Source organism: Ursus arctos, unplaced genomic scaffold (assembly GCF_023065955.2).
Source record: "Ursus arctos isolate Adak ecotype North America unplaced genomic scaffold, UrsArc2.0 scaffold_13, whole genome shotgun sequence".
NCBI lineage: Eukaryota > Metazoa > Chordata > Mammalia > Carnivora > Ursidae > Ursus > Ursus arctos.
The window spans coordinates 40,150,973-40,173,231 of record NW_026622797.1 but is presented as its reverse complement, the minus strand read 5'-3'; the positions used below and the strand labels follow the sequence as shown (position 1 = coordinate 40,173,231).

The following is a 22,259-nucleotide window of genomic DNA, read 5'->3' as shown; positions in this document are numbered from 1 at the left end:
AATCATTTAATCAAGCCTGGGTCTCTACTTTCTCCTCAGCAAAATTAAGGAGATGGCCTTGTGGCTTTCTTATAAGACACCAGAGAATCTAAATTTTAAAAAATTGTCCTAAGTAACATAAAACACCATTAAAGTATTGTATCATATTATAAGGTTGTGAGTTACTGAGATTGAGAGAACAGTATCTTCTATTACAACCACCAGTGTAGTACGAAGGAAGACTGGATTTTTTTTATATTCATAAATGTTAAAACAATGACATCTAGTCCTGATATCACAGTGGCAAAAGTTGTGTATGCGTAGTCTCAAGCATCTGATGAGAAAGAAAAATGTCTCTGAATTGCCTGAATGTTTTCAAAAATGTAAATAAATAAATAAATAAATAAATAAATAAATAAAACCCCCCAATAGTTAACTAAGTACACAAGGAATTCAAACTCACCACCAGAGAAATTCATATTAAAATGACAAATTCATTTATGTAAACTTAAAACTACCAATAAACTTAAATATTTACTATGGTCTGAATGTTTGTACCCCTTCAAAACTCATATGTTGAAATCCTAAACCCCAAAGGTGATGTAGTAAATGGGACCCATGAGGTGGGGAGTCCCCATGAATGGGATTAGTACTCTTACAAAAAAGATCACAGAGAGCTCCCATGTGAGGATACAATGAGACATCTATGACCAGAAGAGGGCCCTCCCCTGACCACACTGGCATCCTGATCATGGACTTCTAGCCTCCAGAACTATAAGCAATAAATTTCTGCTGTTTATAAACCACCCAATCTACACTATTTTAACAGCCTAAATGGACTAAGACAATATCTGACAAGAAATATACACACCCCCAGGATATTACACATATTAAACACATTAGCATGGAAGCCTGGGGTAGAGGGATGCATGCCAGTTGAAATGGAACTGTGAATCAGAAATGACAGGGGAATAAAACTAAACAAGACAAACATCTTACATGGACAGATGAAGACAGCATGCCATAAACTGAGGCGTGTAAATAACTAAGTTCTCTATACTTGAGATCCATTTAAATAAGAACAATAAAAACACATCTGTACATACAAACCTAGTATCATAAACCCATGAACTAATGTTCACATGTTTTATTTGTGAAGGGATGGTCAGGGCCCTCCCTCATAAACTACTTACTCTTCACAGGCAAAAACTCTAAGTTATTTGTGTTTTTACAGGCTTAGGCAAAAGCAGGAAATTAGAACTGAAGAACAAATAAAATGGTATTTACAACCTGGTAACCTAGTAACATCAATATACAACAGCTGCCAGAAACAAAGAAGACACTTTTAAAAGCATACATATGATCCTAAAAAGCCAAGAAATTCAGGGATGTTTATATTATCACAGCAAAAAGCTGAATACACCTCACTGAACTTCTGAGAAAGGGCTAAATTGAACTTTACATTTTATTTAATGGTATCAGTAAAATCCCTCTACAAATATTTTTTTAAATGTGAGGACTAAATTCTTACTAACATGTACATTTAGACCTAATGAGGTTTCTTCCCTTCTGAAATTCCACCCAGTTTTAGTGTAACCAGATGTTTATTATATTTAAAACACATCTGGATGATTAACTATATTTTTCAATTCCATCTGGTTGCTTCCCATACTGTAAACATATCCATAGATAGCAACATAAACTCTAATGCTTTCCTGAAAAAATATCAAGTTAAATATTACAATGCTATATGGCTTTTTAATTGAGGTTTAATAACCTCTTCACACAGAGAAAAGAGAATGATGTCTTAATGGCTTTTACAGCAACAAAAATTCTTTTTGCCAGTGGCAGATGGTAATTCATACCTGTAATTTTTTTGCATATCGGTCAAACATAAATGTCACACATTCGTTGATGGCACCTGTTCTTTGAAGAAACAGTAGTCCTTTGGGAGTGGCAGCAAAATTTAGTAAATCATCTAACAAATTCTCTTCCCAAGCCATACTGAAACAGGTAAAAGAAAGGTATGCGTTTCTTTATTACATTCAAAACTGAAAAGAAAATATTTCAGCTTAATACTGCTGATAAACTTATACAGTACATATTGATAGCTAAGTAGTCAGTTTAAAAAATAAGATAAAAAGTATGGTTTCTTTGATAGTGAATTTTTATTATTTTACTTTCTATCTCAATAATTTTCTTTCACTTTAATCGAATATTAACTACAGATGTCAGCATTTTTATTATATCTCAGTTCTCTCATCTTCACTTTAATTTCATTCTCTTCTCCTACCATAATTCTGCTGGGCCTGGAGTCCCCAGGTCCCAACTCTTCATTATTTCTATACTTTCTTTTCATTACAGCATATCTGTCTTCCAACTTTCTAAAGTGTATCAGGCACAGTATCTTTATTTTCATAGGTTTTTAATTTTACTTTTCAGAATGACATTTTTTTCCTCAAAATACTTCTAAAAGGAAGGCCAGTAACAATCTCCAGAGAAGAAGTCTGAAACATTCAGAAGACACAGTTAATAGGAGAGTAAGAGCTGGAAACATGGAAATGTAGGAAGGGATATGAGCATTTCATTCAGAAGTACCAAAAGGAGAAAATGTACTACCTGCGGGGTAGTCCTAGTTGTCTGGAAAGAAACTTTGGATATAAAAATAGGCCAAAAACCAATATCTACATATATAGTGAAACTGCGAGTATGGAGATGTGTGCCATTTTTCCTCCAAGGAAGTGTGAGAAGTCTGTTTTGAAAAGGATTGTAAAGAAATCTGAAATCCAGGACTTTTCTGATCAAAAAAAGAATGATTAGTACATGTTTTGACACATATCCCTCTGTACCAATTACAAAGCAATGGCCAAAGATATAACCATGTTTAAGCAACAAACTCTACAACGGACAGAGAACAGAAACACAAAGAAATGGAACTCTACTTTTAAGGTAAATGCAGGCAATGAAAACCAAATTTAGTTCCCGTGGGATATAAAAGACTAATGGAATTATATATGAGACACAAGACCAGTGCTAGGCTCATCCAGCTTAAGACCTAGGACTGGGTAAGACTAATAAAAATAATACATATTTAACTGAATTAAAATAAAATTTATATATTTAAAAAATATTACATATAACAAAATGCTTATATATGTATAACACAGGCTCTAAAAGTGGGGCTTTGACAAGCCATAAGCCTAGGGCAACAGGAAGACAGACAGATCCTCATTTCTAGAAATGAGCATATGATCAATTTATTTCCTAGTTCTTTAGTTGTATCTGTGATATCTAATTGGCACTGACAGGAGCCTCGAAATGCCAATACAATATTTATTTAAAACATGACCGTAAAGAGAAAAACCATAAAACTGGACAGGAAGAAATGAACATAAAAACTTAAGTAGGGAAAAACAGTAAGGGAAGAGGGAGAAAAGTAGGGAAGGAAACAAACAAAAAAGACTCTCAAAAATGAATTTCCAAACTTTAAAAGATATCTAAAGCAAAAAACTAGCAGAATCGACACTTACCAAATGAATCCATTCCAGCTGAAATAATTTTCAGAAATAATGACTAAAATAAATTTATGGTACTCAAAGGAAGCTTTTAAATTTTTCTATTAAAACTGAAGCAAAAAGCAAAAGGGAATTAAAAACAGGTACACTTTTTAAAAAGAACCACTGGAAATTTTGGAAAAAAAAGAACATAGCCGCTTAAACATTCACAAAGAATTACTGAATAGCAGGTAAGTAAGAAATAAATGTTTAACAGATGAAACATAGAACACAGACTGAAAGGCCTCAATATATATCAAATAAAAGCAGTAAAAGAGAATGAAAGGAATATTTAAAAAGATAATAAGAATTCTCTAGATTTGAGGAAAGACACCAGTTCAAAAAAAGCAAAAACAAAAACCACACAACTAAATTATAAGCTATGAGAAAGATATGACCTATAAGAGAAAGGTGATTATATTAACAGATTTATCAGTTACTACTTATTCCAGAAGAAAATGGAGTAATAGCTTGAAATACTGATGAGAAATAATTACCCATCAAAACTTTTATACCCAGCTAAACTATCAACTATTCTTAACAGTGAGGGTAAGGGGTGCCTGGGTGACTCAGTCAATTAAGCATTGGACTCTTGATTTCAGCTAGGGTCATGATCTCTGGGTCATGGGATCAAGCCCTGCATCCAGCTCCAAGCTCAACACAGAGTCAGCTTGGGATCTCTCTCTCCCTCTCCTTCTGCCCCTTTCTTTCTCCCCGCCTCCACCAATAAAATCTTAAAAAAAAAAAAAAAAAAGTGAGGGTGAGAGTGGGGGAGGGGATGGAGAGAACAAATACATTAAGGGGTGGGTTTGTGGGTTGGAGGGAAAATAGTCATTTTCAGACAGAAAGAGAATATCAGTTAACTACTCTCAAATCCTTGAAGAACAATTAAAGGAAAACTATTTGGAAACTTAAAAATATACTTCATTGGGGGGAAAAGGTGAACCTATGAGAAAGAATGGGCTACAAGTTTCAACGAATGGCAAAAATAATAAATGTCTACAAATTTAATAACTGACTGAAAAGAAAAAATAGGTGCTTTCAATAAAGAACACAAAGTTAAGGTTTTTCAAGCAAAGACAGGTTATGGGTCTAACTGACCCTGTACTACATCACGAAATCTCAACCAACATAAAAGCGTGCACATACCATGCAATCCAGGTTCTCTGAAAATATAAATTAATTATAAATCAACGGTTTAAAAACAAGAAATAGTAAAAATAACTGTTTGAAAATAAGTGTATTGCAAATATTTCATGGATTAAAGAGTAAAATCAAAATAGAAAGTTCTTAAAATATTTAAAAGAGCTTAATAAGAAAGTGTTACATATCAAAATGTATTAAACTTAGTATGGCCAATGTAGATTGCTTCTCTCACCATCCATTTTCATTCCCTTTTCGTTTACTTTCCTGTACTACAGAAATGAGGGAAGGAGAGACGATGAAAAGGAGAGGGAGAGAGATGAAAAGAGCATTAGCAAAACCAAAACCTGGTGTTTGTATAAACTAATGCAATAAAGTAGTTAAGGGGGAAAAAGGCCAAAAAATACTAAGACTCAAAAAAATTACAGCTAAAGAATTTCTTTAATCATACAAGAATACTTTGAACAAGTTAACAAAAATGTATCTGTTTAGATTAAAAAAGGTAATATTTTTAGAAAATATAATCAAGTCTCTAAAACACAAGCAAAAAACCTGAATAACCATTAGCCATTAAAGAAACGGTATTTTAAAGTCTACCTTGACTCCCACCCCCCAAATAAAACAACACAGGCAAAAAAACTTACAGGTTGCATCCCATAATTCTGAAAAATTACAGAGAATTGTCATAATTTAGTTTATCTTTTCTGCCACAATCTTAGCATTTAATTATCTTTCAATTATACAGAAGATACTATTTCAAAATGAAAAATCCAAGCCATTGAATTTGTTTATTGGTGCTGGGATAAGGGCAATGGCAAAGAATACACGGTTTTGTTAGCTTATAAGAACTCCATTCTTTGAATGGTTAGATATTATGGAGGGTTAGACACTTTCAAGGAAATTGAGTTTTAGGTGTTTATTTCTTTAAGATCATTGGCTGAGTTTTACAGATTAAAGACTCCCTCCACCCCCAACTTTACTCCACCCTCTAGTTTTCTAAAGGCCCCTTGATGATTGGTTGAGGCAAATTGGGCACCTTGTTGTCCCTCTGATTACATTCTTCTCTATGGTTGCCCTAATGATGATCCCACATAGTTTGTCGTTACTATTAATCAACCAAACCAGCATGTTAGGAATTGGAGTTGAGACTGCAATTCAAAGTCTAGATTTAAAAGATACCAATCCCCTATGATGACTATATGAATACTTCCATCTTCTCTGTAGTAAACATCAATAAATGGAAGGATAGAGGGGAAATTTCTAACATACACTATCAGAATATATAAGATCAAAATACCTAACAATAGTCTCTCAGAGGCTCAAAATAAGAATTTTAGCAACTTACTCTTAATTTTACCTTTATCGTATCAGTCTTACTGTTGGTGTCATTATTTAGAAACTAGTGTCTAGGGCTAGAAGTGTTATTAATTTATTCACTGATTCAAGAAAGGTATCAGGAATGGGAGAAGATAATTGGAAATGATATATCTGATAAAGGATTAGTATCCAAAATACATAAAGAACTTATACAACTCAATACCCTCCCAAAAATATTCCAATTAAAAAATGGGCAGAAGACAACAAGAAAAGACATTTCATAAAAGAAGGCCAACAGACACATGAAGAGATGCTCAACATCATCAGGGAAATGCAAATCAAAACCACAATGAGATATCACCTCACACCTGTTATTATGGCTAAAATGAAAAACACAAGAAACAAGTGTTGGCGAGGATGTGGAGAAAAAGGAACCCTTGTGCACTGTTGGTGGGAACACAAACTGGTGCAGCCACTATGGAAAACAGTATGGAGGTCCCTCAAAAAATTAAGAATAGATCTACCATATGATCCAGTAATTCCACTACTGGGTATTTACACAAAAATCACAAAAACACTAATTTAAAAAGATATGTACCTCTATGTTTATTGCAGCATTATTTACAATAGCCAAACATGGAAGCAGCCAAAGTGTCCATTGTTAGATGAATGAAGAAGTGGTATGTATGTATGTGTGCGTGTGTGTGTGTGCATATGCATATGCACACACACACACAATGGAATAGTACTTAGCCAAAAAGAGAATGAAATCATGCTATTGGCAATAACATGAATGGAGCTACAAAGTATAATGCTAAGTGAAATATGTCAGCTGGAAAAAGACAAATACCATGTAATTTCAAACATATGTGGAATTTAAGAAATAAAACAAATGAACCAAAAAAAATAAAAAATAAAATAAAGACAAACCAAAAAGCAGACTCAACTATACAGAACAAAGAGATGGTTACCAGAGGGGAGGCAGGCAACAGGATGGGTGAAATAGGTGAAGGGGTTTAAGAGTACACTTATCATGATGAGTACTGAGTAATGTATGGAATTGTTGAATCACTTTACTGTATACATGAAACTAATATAACACTCACTGTATGTTAATTATACTGGAATTTAAAAAAAAAAAAAAGGATAAGAAACATGTTAAGAATCTGCTAGGTACTGGCATTAGGATAGTCTAGTTAACTGACCTGGATGGTTTTACACTCAAGTTTTACCAAATTACAAAGGAACAAATAATGTCTGTCTTATACTAACTTCTCAATTAACATAAAAGAACAAAAAACACTCAATTCTATGAGCTAATTTAATTTTGACAATGAAAATGAAATCAACAGTTCTGATTCTATATCATCAAAAACCCTATTAAATCTTTTGTTTCTAAGACATTAGTATCATATGTTGAGGGAACCTCCTTTTCCCCCAGAATCAAGTTTCTACATGGAGCACATTCCTCAGTTTAACCCTATCAAATTACTTACTCCTCCCATGGAAGAAGGGACTCAGGAGATTTGGAGAATGACCTAAGCATGTCTAGCTAAGCAATGCCTCTCTCTCAGTCTACATGTTTGTGATCCAGCTACCTGTAGGAAGCACACATTATGCTCTGTTCTACTATGTAGTTAAATTTGATCTTTGTAAGCTCTGCCTTAGAGGGAAGCCTACAGCTGTCCACTGCCAACTGTGACAGAAGGGTAAATCTAATTCTTGAGATCTTAGGAAGCCTGTGTTATTCAGTATTTTGATTTGTTTGACTTCTTTATCACTATTACTTGGTTCTCAACTCAGGAAGGAAGGAGTGGCATATAATTTATTAGCTCCTTCACACTCTAACTTCAGAATCTAAAAACATTATTGAGAGTAAAATGTATTAACTACATTAATCATGTTCCCTCTTCTAGCCTATTGACCATTCCTTCAATCTGAAATAATGTTCAGTTTTTAGTCAATTAACATCTATTCTCTTCAACTTAGCTTAACAACTTCTTACGGAAAGATTCCCCCACAAGTTGCCTCCCAATGGACCCCGCATGGCTCCACCATATAAATTTAGCATACTATATTGCCACGTTGTATTAATTGTATTCTACAGGATACAATAAGCTCTTATGGCATACAGGTATCCTCAGAAGTCAAAGCACATGGACCAATAGATAGCTGAATGAACGAGAAAATGAATTCATGAATGAAATGAAAAATGACAAATCACAGAAGATCTCAAAAAAAACAGACTTAGGGGCACCTGGGTGGCTCAGTCGGTTAAGCAGCTGCCTTAGGCTCAGATTATGGTCTCAGGGTCTTGCGATGGAGCCCATGTCAGGCTCCCCGCTTAGCAGGGAATCTGCTTCTCCCGCTGCCACCCACCCCATCCACCCCAGCTCTTGTGCTCCCTCTCTCTCTCAACTAAATAAATAAAATCTTTAAAAAAAAAAAAAGAAGAAGAAGAAGAAGAAGAAGAGGGAGAAAAGAAAGAAAAAAGAAAAAAAAACAGATCTAAAAATTACCTCAAAAATTGCAGAAATATTCTCCCCTCCTCACACACACACAAACAATGGCAACAGATTTAAGTTTATGACAACTATCAGAAAAAAATTTTAGCTGATTTTTAAAAAAGACTTAACTATTTGTTGAATCATTACACTGTCAAGGATATGAAAAAAGTTTTTTGTTTGACTTCTTTAAACTATGTCTACCTGAAATGTTGATTTTTAAATTTTTCTTAAGAATACCTCTTAAAGTTGTATTATCTGTTTAGAATATGCCAACAACTAAGAAGAAAATCCTGGTACGTAAGTCACCAGATCTCAATTTTTTAAAAATAATTTAAACATAAACAGACTTCACTGGCATTTGAAGACACTTTACTGCTACCGGAACTCCCTAGTTAGCTTTCCAAATTTGGAATTTGATACTTCTCCATGTTTTTGGGAAACATTACAACAGATCCAATTTCTTAACCCAAAATGTTAACACAGGATAAAGCAAGTATAATAAGTAATGCTAGATTTAAGGTACAAGTATGACATGATCTCTAAAGATCCCTCTAAATGTAATTTTCCTTAATACTAATTTTATGTATACAGTTACCTCCCTGTATTTTCTTTTTTTAGTTTTTATTTCAATCCCGGTTAATTAACATACAGTGTAATATTAGTTTCAGGTGTATTTCTGCTGTACTATTCAATTACATTTTCATTTAAATTATTTCAGCAAATGTAAAGAAACAGATAAACTTAGTCAATTGTGCTTACGTGTTTTGGGATTCCTGGCTTACCGAAGAAATAGAATCTGAACCCTTTACTGGAGTAGGAATTCTTTCTGATAGCAAACTTGTCTAAAATACAACAGATTACGTTGTTTTTATTGAGAGCATTATTCATAAGATCTCATGATACATTTTTACAGATCCTTAATATAATTAAAATTAAATTATCTTCAAATTTTAAGTTACTTGGTTTTTAATATCATGTAAAGTTATTTTATAAAGGAAGTATATAAATGTGGGGGAAAAAAGGCTTAGTTCACTGATATATACTACATTTGACTATTACTACATTATAATCTCCAGTGTCTATAACAAAGCCCCAGCTGTCTGTAAAAACTGCTCAGAAACATCTTCCAAAGAAGAATTTCAGTTTATGAAAAGATAATTTATCTAAAGCCTCTCCTACCAGAAGAAAAGACTTTGAAGTGCCCAGTTGGGTCCTAGAACTTTGTCCTGGTAGGAAATGAGGTGAAGTCATCCTGTACCAAATTAAAGAGCATTATGTTCCCTAGAGTACTGTTATGCTAAGAAAGTCATATTTTCCCCAGTAAAGATTTAACTGCATTACAATAGTGACTATATTTGAAATAAAGATTTGCAGGGAGGAAATAATCTTGAAAATTCTTACCTTCTTCCATGCCTTTGCTATAGACTCATGCAAACTATAAGGAATTAACACCTGTAAGCCTTCACATGTACCATATATTTGACGACACACAGAAATAAAAGCTCCTTTAACCACAGGCAGCATTTCCGATCCAGAAAAAATAGAAATATCTTCATCAAGAAGTTTTTTTGAAAACTGGGCAATTATATGAGCACCTGTTGGACTGAAACATGAAAGACTAAAAGTGATTCCAAGATTATAAATCATGACCTCTTAAAGTACTACCAAAAAGTCTAGCCATATCACAAACTTTGCATTTGCTTGGCTCCCCGTTAGTTCTATAGTTGTTCTCTAACATGTCAATATTCCTGTTCCCACACATGTACAGATAAATGTCTAATAAGGACAGCAGTTTCAGGAGACTAGAGGAAAGAATACACAGATAGGAAAAAGCAAAACTACACACTTAAAAGATTATAGACACCATAGGTCCAGGGCCATATCTAACTTCACCTGATGGTAGTAAAAACATAATCCTGAGTTCCCATGTCGTTAATAGGACCTAGCTCCTATATATCAGAAGTTAGGACACTTTAAAAGTAATAATAAATAAGGAAGTCATAGTAAATGCTTAATGTGCCAGGCATTGTTCTAAGTATTTTAGATATATTAACTCATTTAATCCTTACACTAACCCTATGAAGTATTCTTCATTTTTTAAATAAGGAAATACAGTTAAAGCTTACAGGAGTTAAGTAACTTGAACAATATCTCATAGCTGGTAAGAAGTGAAGCCAGGATTCAAACCCAGGATATCTAGCTCCAGAGCAGCACACTTTCAGTTTTTCTGGCTTTAAAAACAAACACAGTAAGCTGTGGGCAGAATAGGGTACTGATTCTCCATGTATCCCTCCACCCATCTTCAACAGTTATTAACATTTTGCCAGTCTTGTTTTATCTATTCTTCGACCTCCCCCTCTGCCCACGTCTACTGGAATATTATATGCTAAATGCCAGACATCATTTTACCTAGTGTACATGTTTAACTGATTAAGGTTTCCATGTTACACAACAATATCCCAATTAAAAAGCTATAATTTTTAATATTATCTGATATTCTACCCATATCAAGATTCTCCTGATTGTCTTAAGGTGTTCCTTATAAGAGATTAGTATAAATCAAAATTCAAATGAGTTTCACAGAGTGCATTAAGTTATTGTGATCATTTAGGCCCCCTCTTTTCTTTTTCACCCATGCCATTAAGTTGGAGAAACGACGTATTTTTCCTATCCATTCTTCATTTGTATAATTGCTTCACCATGCTGTCATTTAATGTGTTCCTCTACTTCTCCATATTTCTTATAAATTGATAATTATATCTAGAGGCTTAAAGTTCAATTTATTTTTTCTTGGCCAAATAACTTCATAGGTGGTTGCTGCTATGTACATTAGATACATATCTGGTTGTCCCAATTTTAACGGTGCTACAAATCAACTGGTCAGATGGTATGAGTCTGAACTCTCCAGTGGGAAGTCCTCCCCACATGAAGCCTTTCACCTCATGGTTTTAGCATCAATTCGTGATAATTTCCTAAATCAACTATTTCATTAGGAGCTACCAAATGGTGATTTTCTAGTTACTCTGCACTTACTAAAATTTTTCTATGAAGAACTTTATCCTCAGTAACTTAATAGTTATATTAAAATACAGTTTGTACAGGGGCACCTGGGAGGCACAGTCAGTTAAGTGTCCGACTCTTGGGATCAGCTCAGGTCATGATCTCAGGGTCAGGAGATTGAGCCCTGCATTGGGCTTCATGCTCAGCACAGAGTCTGCTTGAGAGTCTCTCTCTCTCTCTCCCCTTCTGCTCCTCACACTCACACTCATACTTGCACACTCTCTCTCTAATCAACAAATAAATCTTTTAAAAAAATACAATTTGTACAGGAAATAGAAAAAAAGAGTTTGAACATTTTTAATCAATTTGGAAAATGATGAGCTGGTATCCTCACAACTTCAATGGGTAATTGACAAAGTTTTTGTTTTTTTTTTTTAATTTTAGTGCGTTTTTAAAATCATTTTTGTATGCTTTATGTATGTCAATCATTAAAGTCATTTTTTTAAACCTCGGATTATCCACCTTAAACCAGTAGAAGGCCCATTCTGGTAGACTGGGGTACTTCTGACACTATATCTTTAGTCTTAGGTAATTTCCTTACTTTCTAGAATGGTAAGATATCTTGGGATCACCTTGCATATTTCCTGGCCCAATCCAGAAACAACTACCTTCAAGGATCCCTTCCTCCTTTTGTAGGGAAAAAAACAACAAAACTTAGATATTTAGAGACCACAATCTGGGTGCCAACTCATTGCTAAGGGGTTGTCATTATTTCTAGGCCTCTTCAGTAGTAGTTCTGAGAAAAGCATAAGAAAAATAAGTTAATACTTATTATTTCCATTATGAATTTAAAATTCAAATTTAACTTCTTTAATTGTATATTCTATTTCCTTATGATGCTAATTACTCATTTGCTTTATTTTAGAATATGTTCATAATAGTTTCAAAATATATTGATTACAGTTTAAGATTACTTTGAGAATGTTTGCTTTCAACCTTATGATATATCTCACTAGAAATGTTCACATCACGTCACTTGAGGTAATTCTTTCCTCTACATGGGTAGGTCACTAACTTGCTTGGTAGTTAAATTCACTTATTCCCATTTGCTTGAATTTCTTTGAAATGTGAATTTTTCTTTTTGATTTAACTATTATATGTAGCTTGTAAAACAGCTACATGATTCCAAATTCAAATCAAGGTACAATGAAGGTATAACCCATATATCTTCCATTTCTACCTCCCTATCCACATGTTTTTCTCCCTTCCTCTAAAACTATTACTTTTCAGTTTATCCTTTTATCACTCCTTTTGAAAAATATAAATATGATTTTATTTATTCATATTCCCTTCTATTATATAAAAGATAGCATTCTAAACCATTCTTCTGCATTTTGTTTGTTCACTTAGATATCCTGAAGATAACTCCACAGCAATACATTAAAAAAATTCAATGTTCCTATTGCACAGCTGCTAAGTGCTCCTTTATGCAAACACAATTTAATCAATCAGCCTCTTGTTATTGGACATTTGAGATGATTCCAGTCTTTTACCAATATAAATAATATAATCAGAAACAACCACAGCACAATGGTGATTCAAAAGAAACTGACATTTAATGTCTTACCTGTTTAACTTCAATGTAAGGGAAACTTTCTTTAAAAAACTTAGAAATACTAATGATTGGGGAAAAATTGACTACATAACTAAATGTCTATATAGCAAAACAAAAACAAAAACAACCACTGAAATAGGGAAGTGATGAATAATAAAAAGAAACCTTAGAACTCATGACAAAAGGTTAGTCTTCTTCATTTTACAAAAGAACTGTTATCTATATAGAAAAAGACTTCCAGTTGAGTATGGCAGATTGAACACACACATTCACATCTGCACCCTCTTAAAATACTAAAATGCAAAAGTGAAGGGAATTTTCAGAAGGCTTTTATAGCTGTCAAGGAGAAAAGAAAGGATGTGACAGTAACAATGTTTTGGACTCTAGAAAGTGGAAAAAAAACAAGAAGTAATTCAGGACCTGGAAAAACTGAATGATTAGTCATAATACAGAAAACAGAACATAATATTTCACAGAACTTCTCAAAAAACTCAAATTGGTGGTATCAAGTATTTCTGGAATTAGGGAAGAAGTGGCACTGAAAACAGAAGAGCTGCCTGCAAGTCAACTTAAAAAGAAGTTTGACCAGCTTTCCTTCTACATTCCATGTAGCCACCCCCATGGATCCTTTGGAAAGTAGGCAAAGATCAAGAACAGTACAGAGTACCACAGGGTTAAATCAAAGCTTATACAGTAAAAGCTGAAAACCACTTTCTCCACCCAGTCATCTTCTCCCGCTAGGCTTATATTCTCTGCAGGCAGCTAGCTATAGGAGCCTTCTCAATGGAAAAAGAGTAAGACTAAAGAGACTGATATTAGAGGTTCCCCAAACAAATGCATGGCAAGATTCCCCCATAGCAAAGGCCACAAGTAACGAGGTCCCATGTTCCTGCACAGCTATTTACTGACTGTTCAAACAGCTATTTACTGACTTAAAAGTATTTGAAGAAATCACTAATTTAACATCTGAAGCCAAGACAACAAATAGAAAAATCAATGTGGAAGGAAAAAAGAAAGTGAGAAATGAAAACTTTATATCTTCACGGATATAAGAGAACTTAAACTCATGAAAAAAGAATAGGATAGTAGAATAAGAATGTTCTCTTACAGAAAATATACAACTTAAGAAATGCAAATCTCAATCTGAATCTAAGGACTAGAAAATAAAGCTGAGGAAATTTCCCAGTTAAAAATTTAAAAAGCAAGCTCCTGGAGGGGGGTCCAAGATAGTGGTAGGAAAATCCTCCTCCCATGGACACGCCCAATCTACAGCTACATATGATCACTTCCCCGTGAAAGAGATCTGAAAACTAGATGAACTGCTTCCCACAACAAAGGACAAAAGGACCATATCAAAACAGTGAGGAGAAGCAGAGACACAGTCTCCCAAAAAACACCCCACTCATGGCATGGCAACACAAAACAGGAAGGGATCTCGCCAGACAGGTGCTTCTCCCAGAGGAGTAAAAGGTTAGTATCCCACATCAGACACCCCACTCCTGGGATCTACACCAGAGAAATAAACCCAGAGAACACCTAGCCTGGAAAACCAAAAGGGTTATCATCCAGGGAGTTTTGAAGTGCTATAAGGAAACAGATTTCCCTCTTGAAGGGATTGCTTATGGTCTCGCCCCAAGACCCAGCAAAGAAACAGAGGTCTGGAAAGGCCCCTAGACTGTATGTAAAGGAGACTCCTTTGCTAATGTGGGGGCATTGGCTGGAGGTGGGGGGGATAGTTGAGATGCTCTTCAGAGATAGATGAGGATGGTAGATGCCATGGATGCACTCTCCACATGGCCTGTTAGCAGGGTTACCACCGCTTTGCTGATACAGCACAGGTGGAGCTTTCGTGGCACTTGGTGAGGCCAGGTGGAGAGTTGCAGCACTCTCCAGGCCACTCTTTGAAGACTGAGCAAAGTACTCGCATTTCACCCAATACATAAAAAAAAACAACAAAGCTAAGCCAAATTAGCAAACAGAGGAAACAAAGAAAAGATGAAACCGCAGAACATGAGCGTGAGCTGTCAGGGCAGTCTCCTGTTCCCAACCTAAAGCCAGCACACAAAAAGGGCACTCTCCTGCTCCATTACAGACGCCCATGGGAGCATACACTCAAGGCATTTTTCTGTTGTCTTCCTAAAGCTAGTGAGCGTGCCCTGTCCTCTACACCCTCTAGCTGCCTTGCTCAAGCCAGCAGATGCACGCAAAACACACCCCTTGATTACCCGGCCCTGATGGCCAAGAGGGCTGACTATCCAGAGCTCTACCAGATTATAACAAATGGAAAGACCATCCTTGGCAGGCCATCAATACCAGGGCCCTGCAAAACAGCAGACTGAAACAACCTCACTCTTCTTATAAAAAAGGCCTATTTACTTAGCCTACAGCTTTAGCCTCAGAATAGGATTCAGGTTTCCCACACATCAAGAGGCTAAGGAGACACTCCATTTGCACACCCACTTGGCCTCATTACAGCTGGATAAGACTTCCCAGAGAAGATCTTATACATTCATCTAGAACTCAGACTTTTGCAACTTACACCCAAGGGAGACCTCCAGATCTGGAGGCCAGCAGTGATTACAAATATGATCCCACAGGACTAAATACATTTGCACACTTTAAAAGCTGTGGCCTGAGGGTCTGGCTTCTAATCATACTGAAACTAGGTGCTAAATGAGCTTCCTCCCCTTGGATCACTGACAGGCCTTGGCAAACCCTCAAAAAAAGGGGCATATCAATAATAAATCAGACAGTTGAGATAATCACAAAGGTCTGAAAGACAACCAAGAGCTAGGACAAGGTTGAATGAGAGATTCATCACCTATTCAAGGCTACTCTTTGAAGACTGAGAAAAGACCTGCATTTCACCTAAGACATAGAAAAAACAGAGCCAAGCCAAATTAGGAAACAGAGGAAACAAACAAACAAACAAAAAAGACAAAACCCCAGAAAATGATATGGAGATAAGTATCTGATAAAAAAAATTCAAATCAATGATTATAAAGATGTTCACTGAACTTGGGATAAGAATGGATAAACATAGAACCTCAATAAAGAGACAGAACACATAACAAAGTACCAAGCAAAAGTCACAGACCTAAAGAATACAATAACCAAACTGAAAAATACACTAAAGGGGTTCAACAGAAGCCTAGATGAAACAGAACATAGATCAGGAAGTGGAAGACAAAGTAATGAAATGCACCAAGACGCAGCAGGAAAAAAAATAAATAAATGAAGATAACCTAAGGGACCCTGGGAGAACACCAAATAAAATAAAATTCAACTTCACATTATAGGGGTCCTAGAAGGAGAAGAGAAAAGGGGCAGGAAACTTACTGGAAGAAATAAGGGCTGAAAACAACCCCAACCTAGGGAAGGAAACAGGCATCCAGGTCTAGGAAACCCAGAGTTACAAACAAGATGAACCCAAGGAGAGCTACACCAAGATACATAATTAAAATGTTAAAAGTTTAAAAGTTGAAGAGAGAATCTTAAAGGCAGCAAGAATAAACAAATTCTTATGTACAAGGGAAACCCCATAAGGCTATCATCAGATTTCTCAACAGAAACTTGGCAAGCTATAAGTGGTATAACAGACTCAAACTCCTGAAAGGAAAAATTTCCAACCAAGAATACTCTACCAGGCAAGGTTATCATTCAGAATTGAAGATAAAGGTTTTCCAAACAAGCAAAAGCTAAAGGAACTCATCACTACTGAATTGGCCTTGCAAGAAACCTTAAAGGGACTTTTTTAAAGCTGGGAAGAAAAATGGACTAATAGCAAAACATATGAAAGTAAAAATCTCACTAGAAAAGGTAAAGGTAAAGTTAGAATTATTACTTATAAAGCTACTAAGAAGGTAAAAGACAAAAGTAGTAAAATTAATTAGAACTACAATAATTAGTTAAGGGATATATAAAATAACAAGTAAAAAGCTGACATCAAGGGGTGCCTGCGTGGATCAGTTAGTTAAACGTTTGGCCTTGATTTTGGCTCAGGTCTTGATCTCAGGGTCATGAGTTCAAGCCCCATACTGGGAACCATGCTGGGCGTGGAGCCTACTAAGAAAAACAAAAATTAAAGATAAATAAAGGGATATGTGTTTTAAAAAAAAAAATTGACATCAAAAACATAAAACATGGTAGAGAAGTAAAAAATGTAGAGTTTGGAATATGTTCAATTTAAAATAAATTGCTATATACATAGGATGATACATGTGAACCTTACAATAACCACAAAGTCTCTAATAAATGACAAAGGGGGTACTACATAATGACAAAGGGGTCAATCTATCAGAAAGATATAACATAAATATATGAATCCAACATAGGAGCACCAAAGCATATAAAGCAAATATTAAGAGACCTAAGGGGAGAAACTGACAGTAATACAATATTAGCATGGGATTTTAACATCCCAGTTATAACAGATCATCCAGACAGAAAAGCAGTAAGAAAATAATCAGATTAAATAATGCATAAGACCAGATGGACATAGCAAAACTAGCTACACACATACACACACACACACACACACACACACACACACACACACATACACACACAGAACATTCTATCCAAAAATCAGAATACACATTCTTCTCAAGGGTATATGGAACATTCTCCAAGACAAATAACATGTTAGGCCACAAAGCAAGTGTTAATAAATAAGACTGAAATAGTATCAAGCATCTTTTCCAACCCCAATAGTATGAAACTAGAAAGCAATTAAAAAAAGGAAACCGGAAAAACTACAATTATGTGGATATTAACATGTTACTGAACTACTAGGTCATAGAAGAAATCAAAGATGAAAAATATACCTAGAGGAGGTGCCTGGGTGGCTCAGTCAGTTAAGTGGCTGCCTTTAGCTCAGGTCATGATCCCAGAGACCTGGGATTGAGCCCCACACTGGGCTTCCTGCTCATCAGGGAGCCTGCTTCTGCCCCTCCCTCCTGCTCGTGTGTGCTCTCTCTCTGTGTCTTAAATAAATAAATAAAATCCTTAAAAAAAAAAAGAAAAGAAAAAGAAAAAAATACCTAGAGACAAATGAAAACATAAATACAACATACCAAAATCTGGGATGCAATTAAAATAGTTCTAAGAATGAAGTTCATAGCAACACAGGACTCTCTCAAAAAAATGGGAACTATCAATTTAACTTCACACCTAAAGGAACTAGGGGGAAAAATGAAGCCCAAAGTTAGAAGAAAGTAATAAAGATCAGATCAAAAATAAATTGAGACTAGAAATGTAATAAAATGATCAATGAAGCTAAGATTTGGTTCTTTGAAAAGATAAATAAAATTGATAAGCTATTAGCTAGACTCAACAGGGCTCAAATGAATAGTCAGAAATAAAAGAAGTTATAAATGATACCACAAACTACTAAATGACTACTACAAACAATTACACACCAACATATTGGACAACATAAAAAAAAACATGGATAAACTCCTAGAAACAATCTTCCAAGACTGAATCATGAAATAGGAAATCTGAAGAGATTGATTGCTAAGAAGACTGAATCAGTATCAAAAACCTCCCAAACAAAACTCCAAGACCTGAAGGCTTCACTGGTGAATTCTACCAAACATTCAAAGATTTAATACCTATTCTTTCCAAATTCTTCCAAAAAGATGAAGAAAAACGAAAGCTTCCAAATTCATTTTATGAACCAGAAATACCCTGACACCAAAACCAGACAAGGACACCACGAAAAAGAAAATTATGGGCCAATATCCCTAACGAACATAGTTGCAAAAACTTTCAATATCAGGGGTGCCTGGGTGGCTCAGTAGTTAAGCGTCTGCCTTCGGCTCAGGGCGTGATCCCAGAGCCTGGGATCGAGCCCCGCATCGGGCTCCCTGCTCCACTGGGAGCCTGCTTCCTCCTCTCTCACTCCCCCTGCTTGTGTTCCCTCTCTCGTTGGCTCTCTCTCTCTCTGTCAAATAAATAAATAAAATCTTAAAAAAAAATTCTCAATATCAGCAAATCAAATTCAACAACACATTAAAAGTATCATACAATACGATCAAGTGAGATTCATTCCAGGAATGCAAGAATGGTTCAACATCCACAAATCAACATGACATACTACATTAACAAAATGAAGGATAAAAATCATATGATCATCTCAACAGATGCAGTAAAAGCATCTGACAAAATTCAACACCCATTTGTGATAAAAACTACCAATTAAGCAGGTAAAGAGGGAGCATAATAATAAAGGCCATATACAACAAACCCACAGCAAATATCATACTCAATGGTTAAAGCTGAAAGCTGACTAGGATGTCCACTCTCATCAGTTATATTCAACATAGTATCGGAAGTCTTAGCCACAGTAATTAGACAAGAAATAGAAATAAAAGGTATCCAAATAAGAAAAGTAGTAAAACTATCACCATTTGCAGGCAACATGATACTACATATGGAAAACTCTAAAGACCACACACAAAAAAAGAAACTGTTAAAATAAATAAATTCAGTAAATATACAGGATACAAAATATGCAAAAATCTTTTGCACATCTATAGACTAATAATGAACAAAAAAAATCAAAAAGTCAATCAGTCACATCAAAAATAAAAGCCTAGAAATAAATTTAACCACTGAGGTAAAGATATGTAGACTGAAAACTATAAAACACTGATAAAAGAAACTATAGATACAAATAAATAACAAGATATTCTGTGCTCATAAACTGGAAAATTATTCAAATGTTAATAATACTATATATGGTAAAGAGTCAAGGCAATCCCTATCAAAATTCCAGTGGCGTTTTTCCACAGACTAGAACAAATAGCGATTATAAACATTGTTATCAGGATAAAAGCTATCCACCAAACCAAGGCAGCACCAGTCTTTTTTTTTTTTTTTTTTAAGATTTTATTTATTTGAGAGAGACAGTATGCACAAGCAGGGGGCAGGGCAGAGGGAGAGGCACAAGTAGACTCGTGCTGAGCACAGACCCTGATGCAGGGCTGGATCCCAGGACCCTGAGATCATGACCTGAGCCAAAATCAGATGCTTAATGACTGAGCCACCCAGGCACTCCCAGCACCAGTCTTGAGTAAAGTCAGAAAGCTTTAAAAAGATTTTTTAAATAAAATTAAAATCAATAGAATTTGCCCAGGATTTGAATATACAGAAAGATTTAATAGGAAAGAGCATGTAGATGATCTATCAATGAAGTAAAAGTTAAGTAAATTAAAAAATATCCTAAGAGAAAATTATTAGCTCCAGAGAAAAGAAGAAGTTGTGAAAAAAAGTAATCACATAGCTGGGCTGTGAAGATTATAGATAGATACAGTATGACCCTACTGAAGGCAATTGTTCAACTATATTGCATTATTGATGGGCAGCAAGGGGTTGGGAGGGGGGACCCAGGTGTGTTTATGTGGGTGGTTGGGAGGAATTAGAAGAGAGAAATCAACGGATTATGCCTTAAATTAAAATCAAGTGTTAGAAGGTTATTATCTAATGATCATCTAAAGCAGTCAAAAGTAGATGCTTTGGAGAATAAAGAAGGAAATACTGTTTTTGATACTAAGCCTTGCATGTTTACTGTGTGCATAAAACTTCAGGTTGATGAAAAAATAAAACAAATGGAGAAATGATATGGAAAGAAACCTTACTGTCATAAAATGAAAACAGCCAATAACCATATCTCCATAAGAGCAATGAGATGTTCAAACTCAAGTAGAGTCAAGTCAGTATGGATCAAAACCAGATCACCTGTTAAGTTGCCAAAACATTCTACCACCTCACGCTGCTTAGAACAGCTTTTATAAACAGTTTTTTAAAATTTCAATCAAATAAAACTTACAACTCAGTTTGGTCACACTAGCCATACTTTAAGGGCTTAAGAGTCACACATGGCTAGTGGTAACCTTACTGACAGTGCAGATCTACAACATTCCATCATCCCATAAAGCTCTACTAGATGGAACTGTTCTGGAGAAGGTAAGCCTGAGAGGCTAGGCCTGGAGCTGGAAGCCAGATGTGGCTAAGAACAACCATGTAGTACCTAGTCAGACAGGTAGTTCAGAGGGGCTGAAGTCAGCATTCTGGACCAAAAGGGCCCCTCCCTCACTGGGCCATAGGACCTAGCAGCCAGGCCTTTTTACTCCCTAGGTGGGAAAACCCAGTCCACTTGACAAGTTTGAGAAAAGTATCAAACCAAGACCAAGAACTTTTAGAAATTAAAAGTGATTTTCAGGATAAATTGAAGAACAGCTTCTATGTACAAACAAAGATTAAAAGGGTAAAGCCAAGGGATGGTCACTCCTGGAAATTCAACATCTCATTCACAGGTGCACCAGAAAGAGAAAGCAAAAGCAGAAAAATGATCAAACATATAACAAAAGCAAAATCCCTGTGCCAAAGGATGCAAGTCTTTGGCATAAAATTGTCTAGCTAATTACTAAGTAAAAGTTCCTAGAATAAGTTACATCCTCATGAAACATCAGGTTCTAGAAATTTTTAGAGGCAAAAAAGAAACTCAGACATAGGACTTGGCAGTTGTGGATGCAGGAAGACAACGTAACCCTACCTTCAGTCTCTACCCAGTCAAGCTACCAACCAAGTGCGAAAACGTATTTATTCTGCCTGAGACAGGCAGGAGTTCCGCAAGTTTACCTTCTATAAAACACTGTTAGGTACCTGAAGAAAACATGCACAGCACAAGCCTACTTCCTAAGGCATGATGTGCACACTAAAAGCTAACCCTTAGCACTTCACATATGGTAATTTGTTTAAAGTTTCAATATCCCCGTGAGGCAAGTAATGATTATCTCCAATTCACAGGTGAAAATAACTCAGTCACAGAGAAGTGCAGTGAATGAGTGATAAAGCTGGGCTGTGAACCCAAGAGGTCTAGAACCAGAGTTCTTGTGCCTAACCCTCATTCCATGTTGTCTCTCAACTTAGTTACTATTACTACCTTCTTCCTTCCCAAGTTCACTGCTAGGAGTTTTACCTGTTGTATTTCAGGCAGGCAGAAAACTTTTAATCAATGTGAATTAAGTCTACAATAAACAAAACACAAGAGACAGTCACTCCCATTATACTAAATTAAAGTTAACACAAAGCCCCCCCTCCCCCCTGTAGCTGTTGCGAGGATTAAATGGTGACCCA

At 35.5% G+C, this 22,259-nt stretch overlaps 1 protein-coding gene across 6 annotated transcripts in view; it reads right to left on the bottom strand.

Moving 5' to 3' along the window:
• The window catches only part of TBC1D32 (TBC1 domain family member 32), a 216,044-nt gene that overhangs the window by 134,414 nt on the left and 59,371 nt on the right, over window positions 1-22,259 (bottom strand). For 5 of the 6 annotated variants that reach the window (XM_057311112.1, XM_057311111.1, XM_044386282.3 and 2 more), the window contains 3 exons: window positions 9,902-10,103; window positions 9,260-9,342; window positions 1,845-1,983 (listed from right to left, as the gene is read on the bottom strand). In XM_057311112.1, coding sequence (XP_057167095.1) covers window positions 1,845-1,983; window positions 9,260-9,342; window positions 9,902-10,103 — 424 coding nt within the window. The remainder of the gene's footprint in view (window positions 1-1,844; window positions 1,984-9,259; window positions 9,343-9,901; window positions 10,104-22,259) is intronic. The other variant, XM_026504719.4, reaches the window with a different exon arrangement.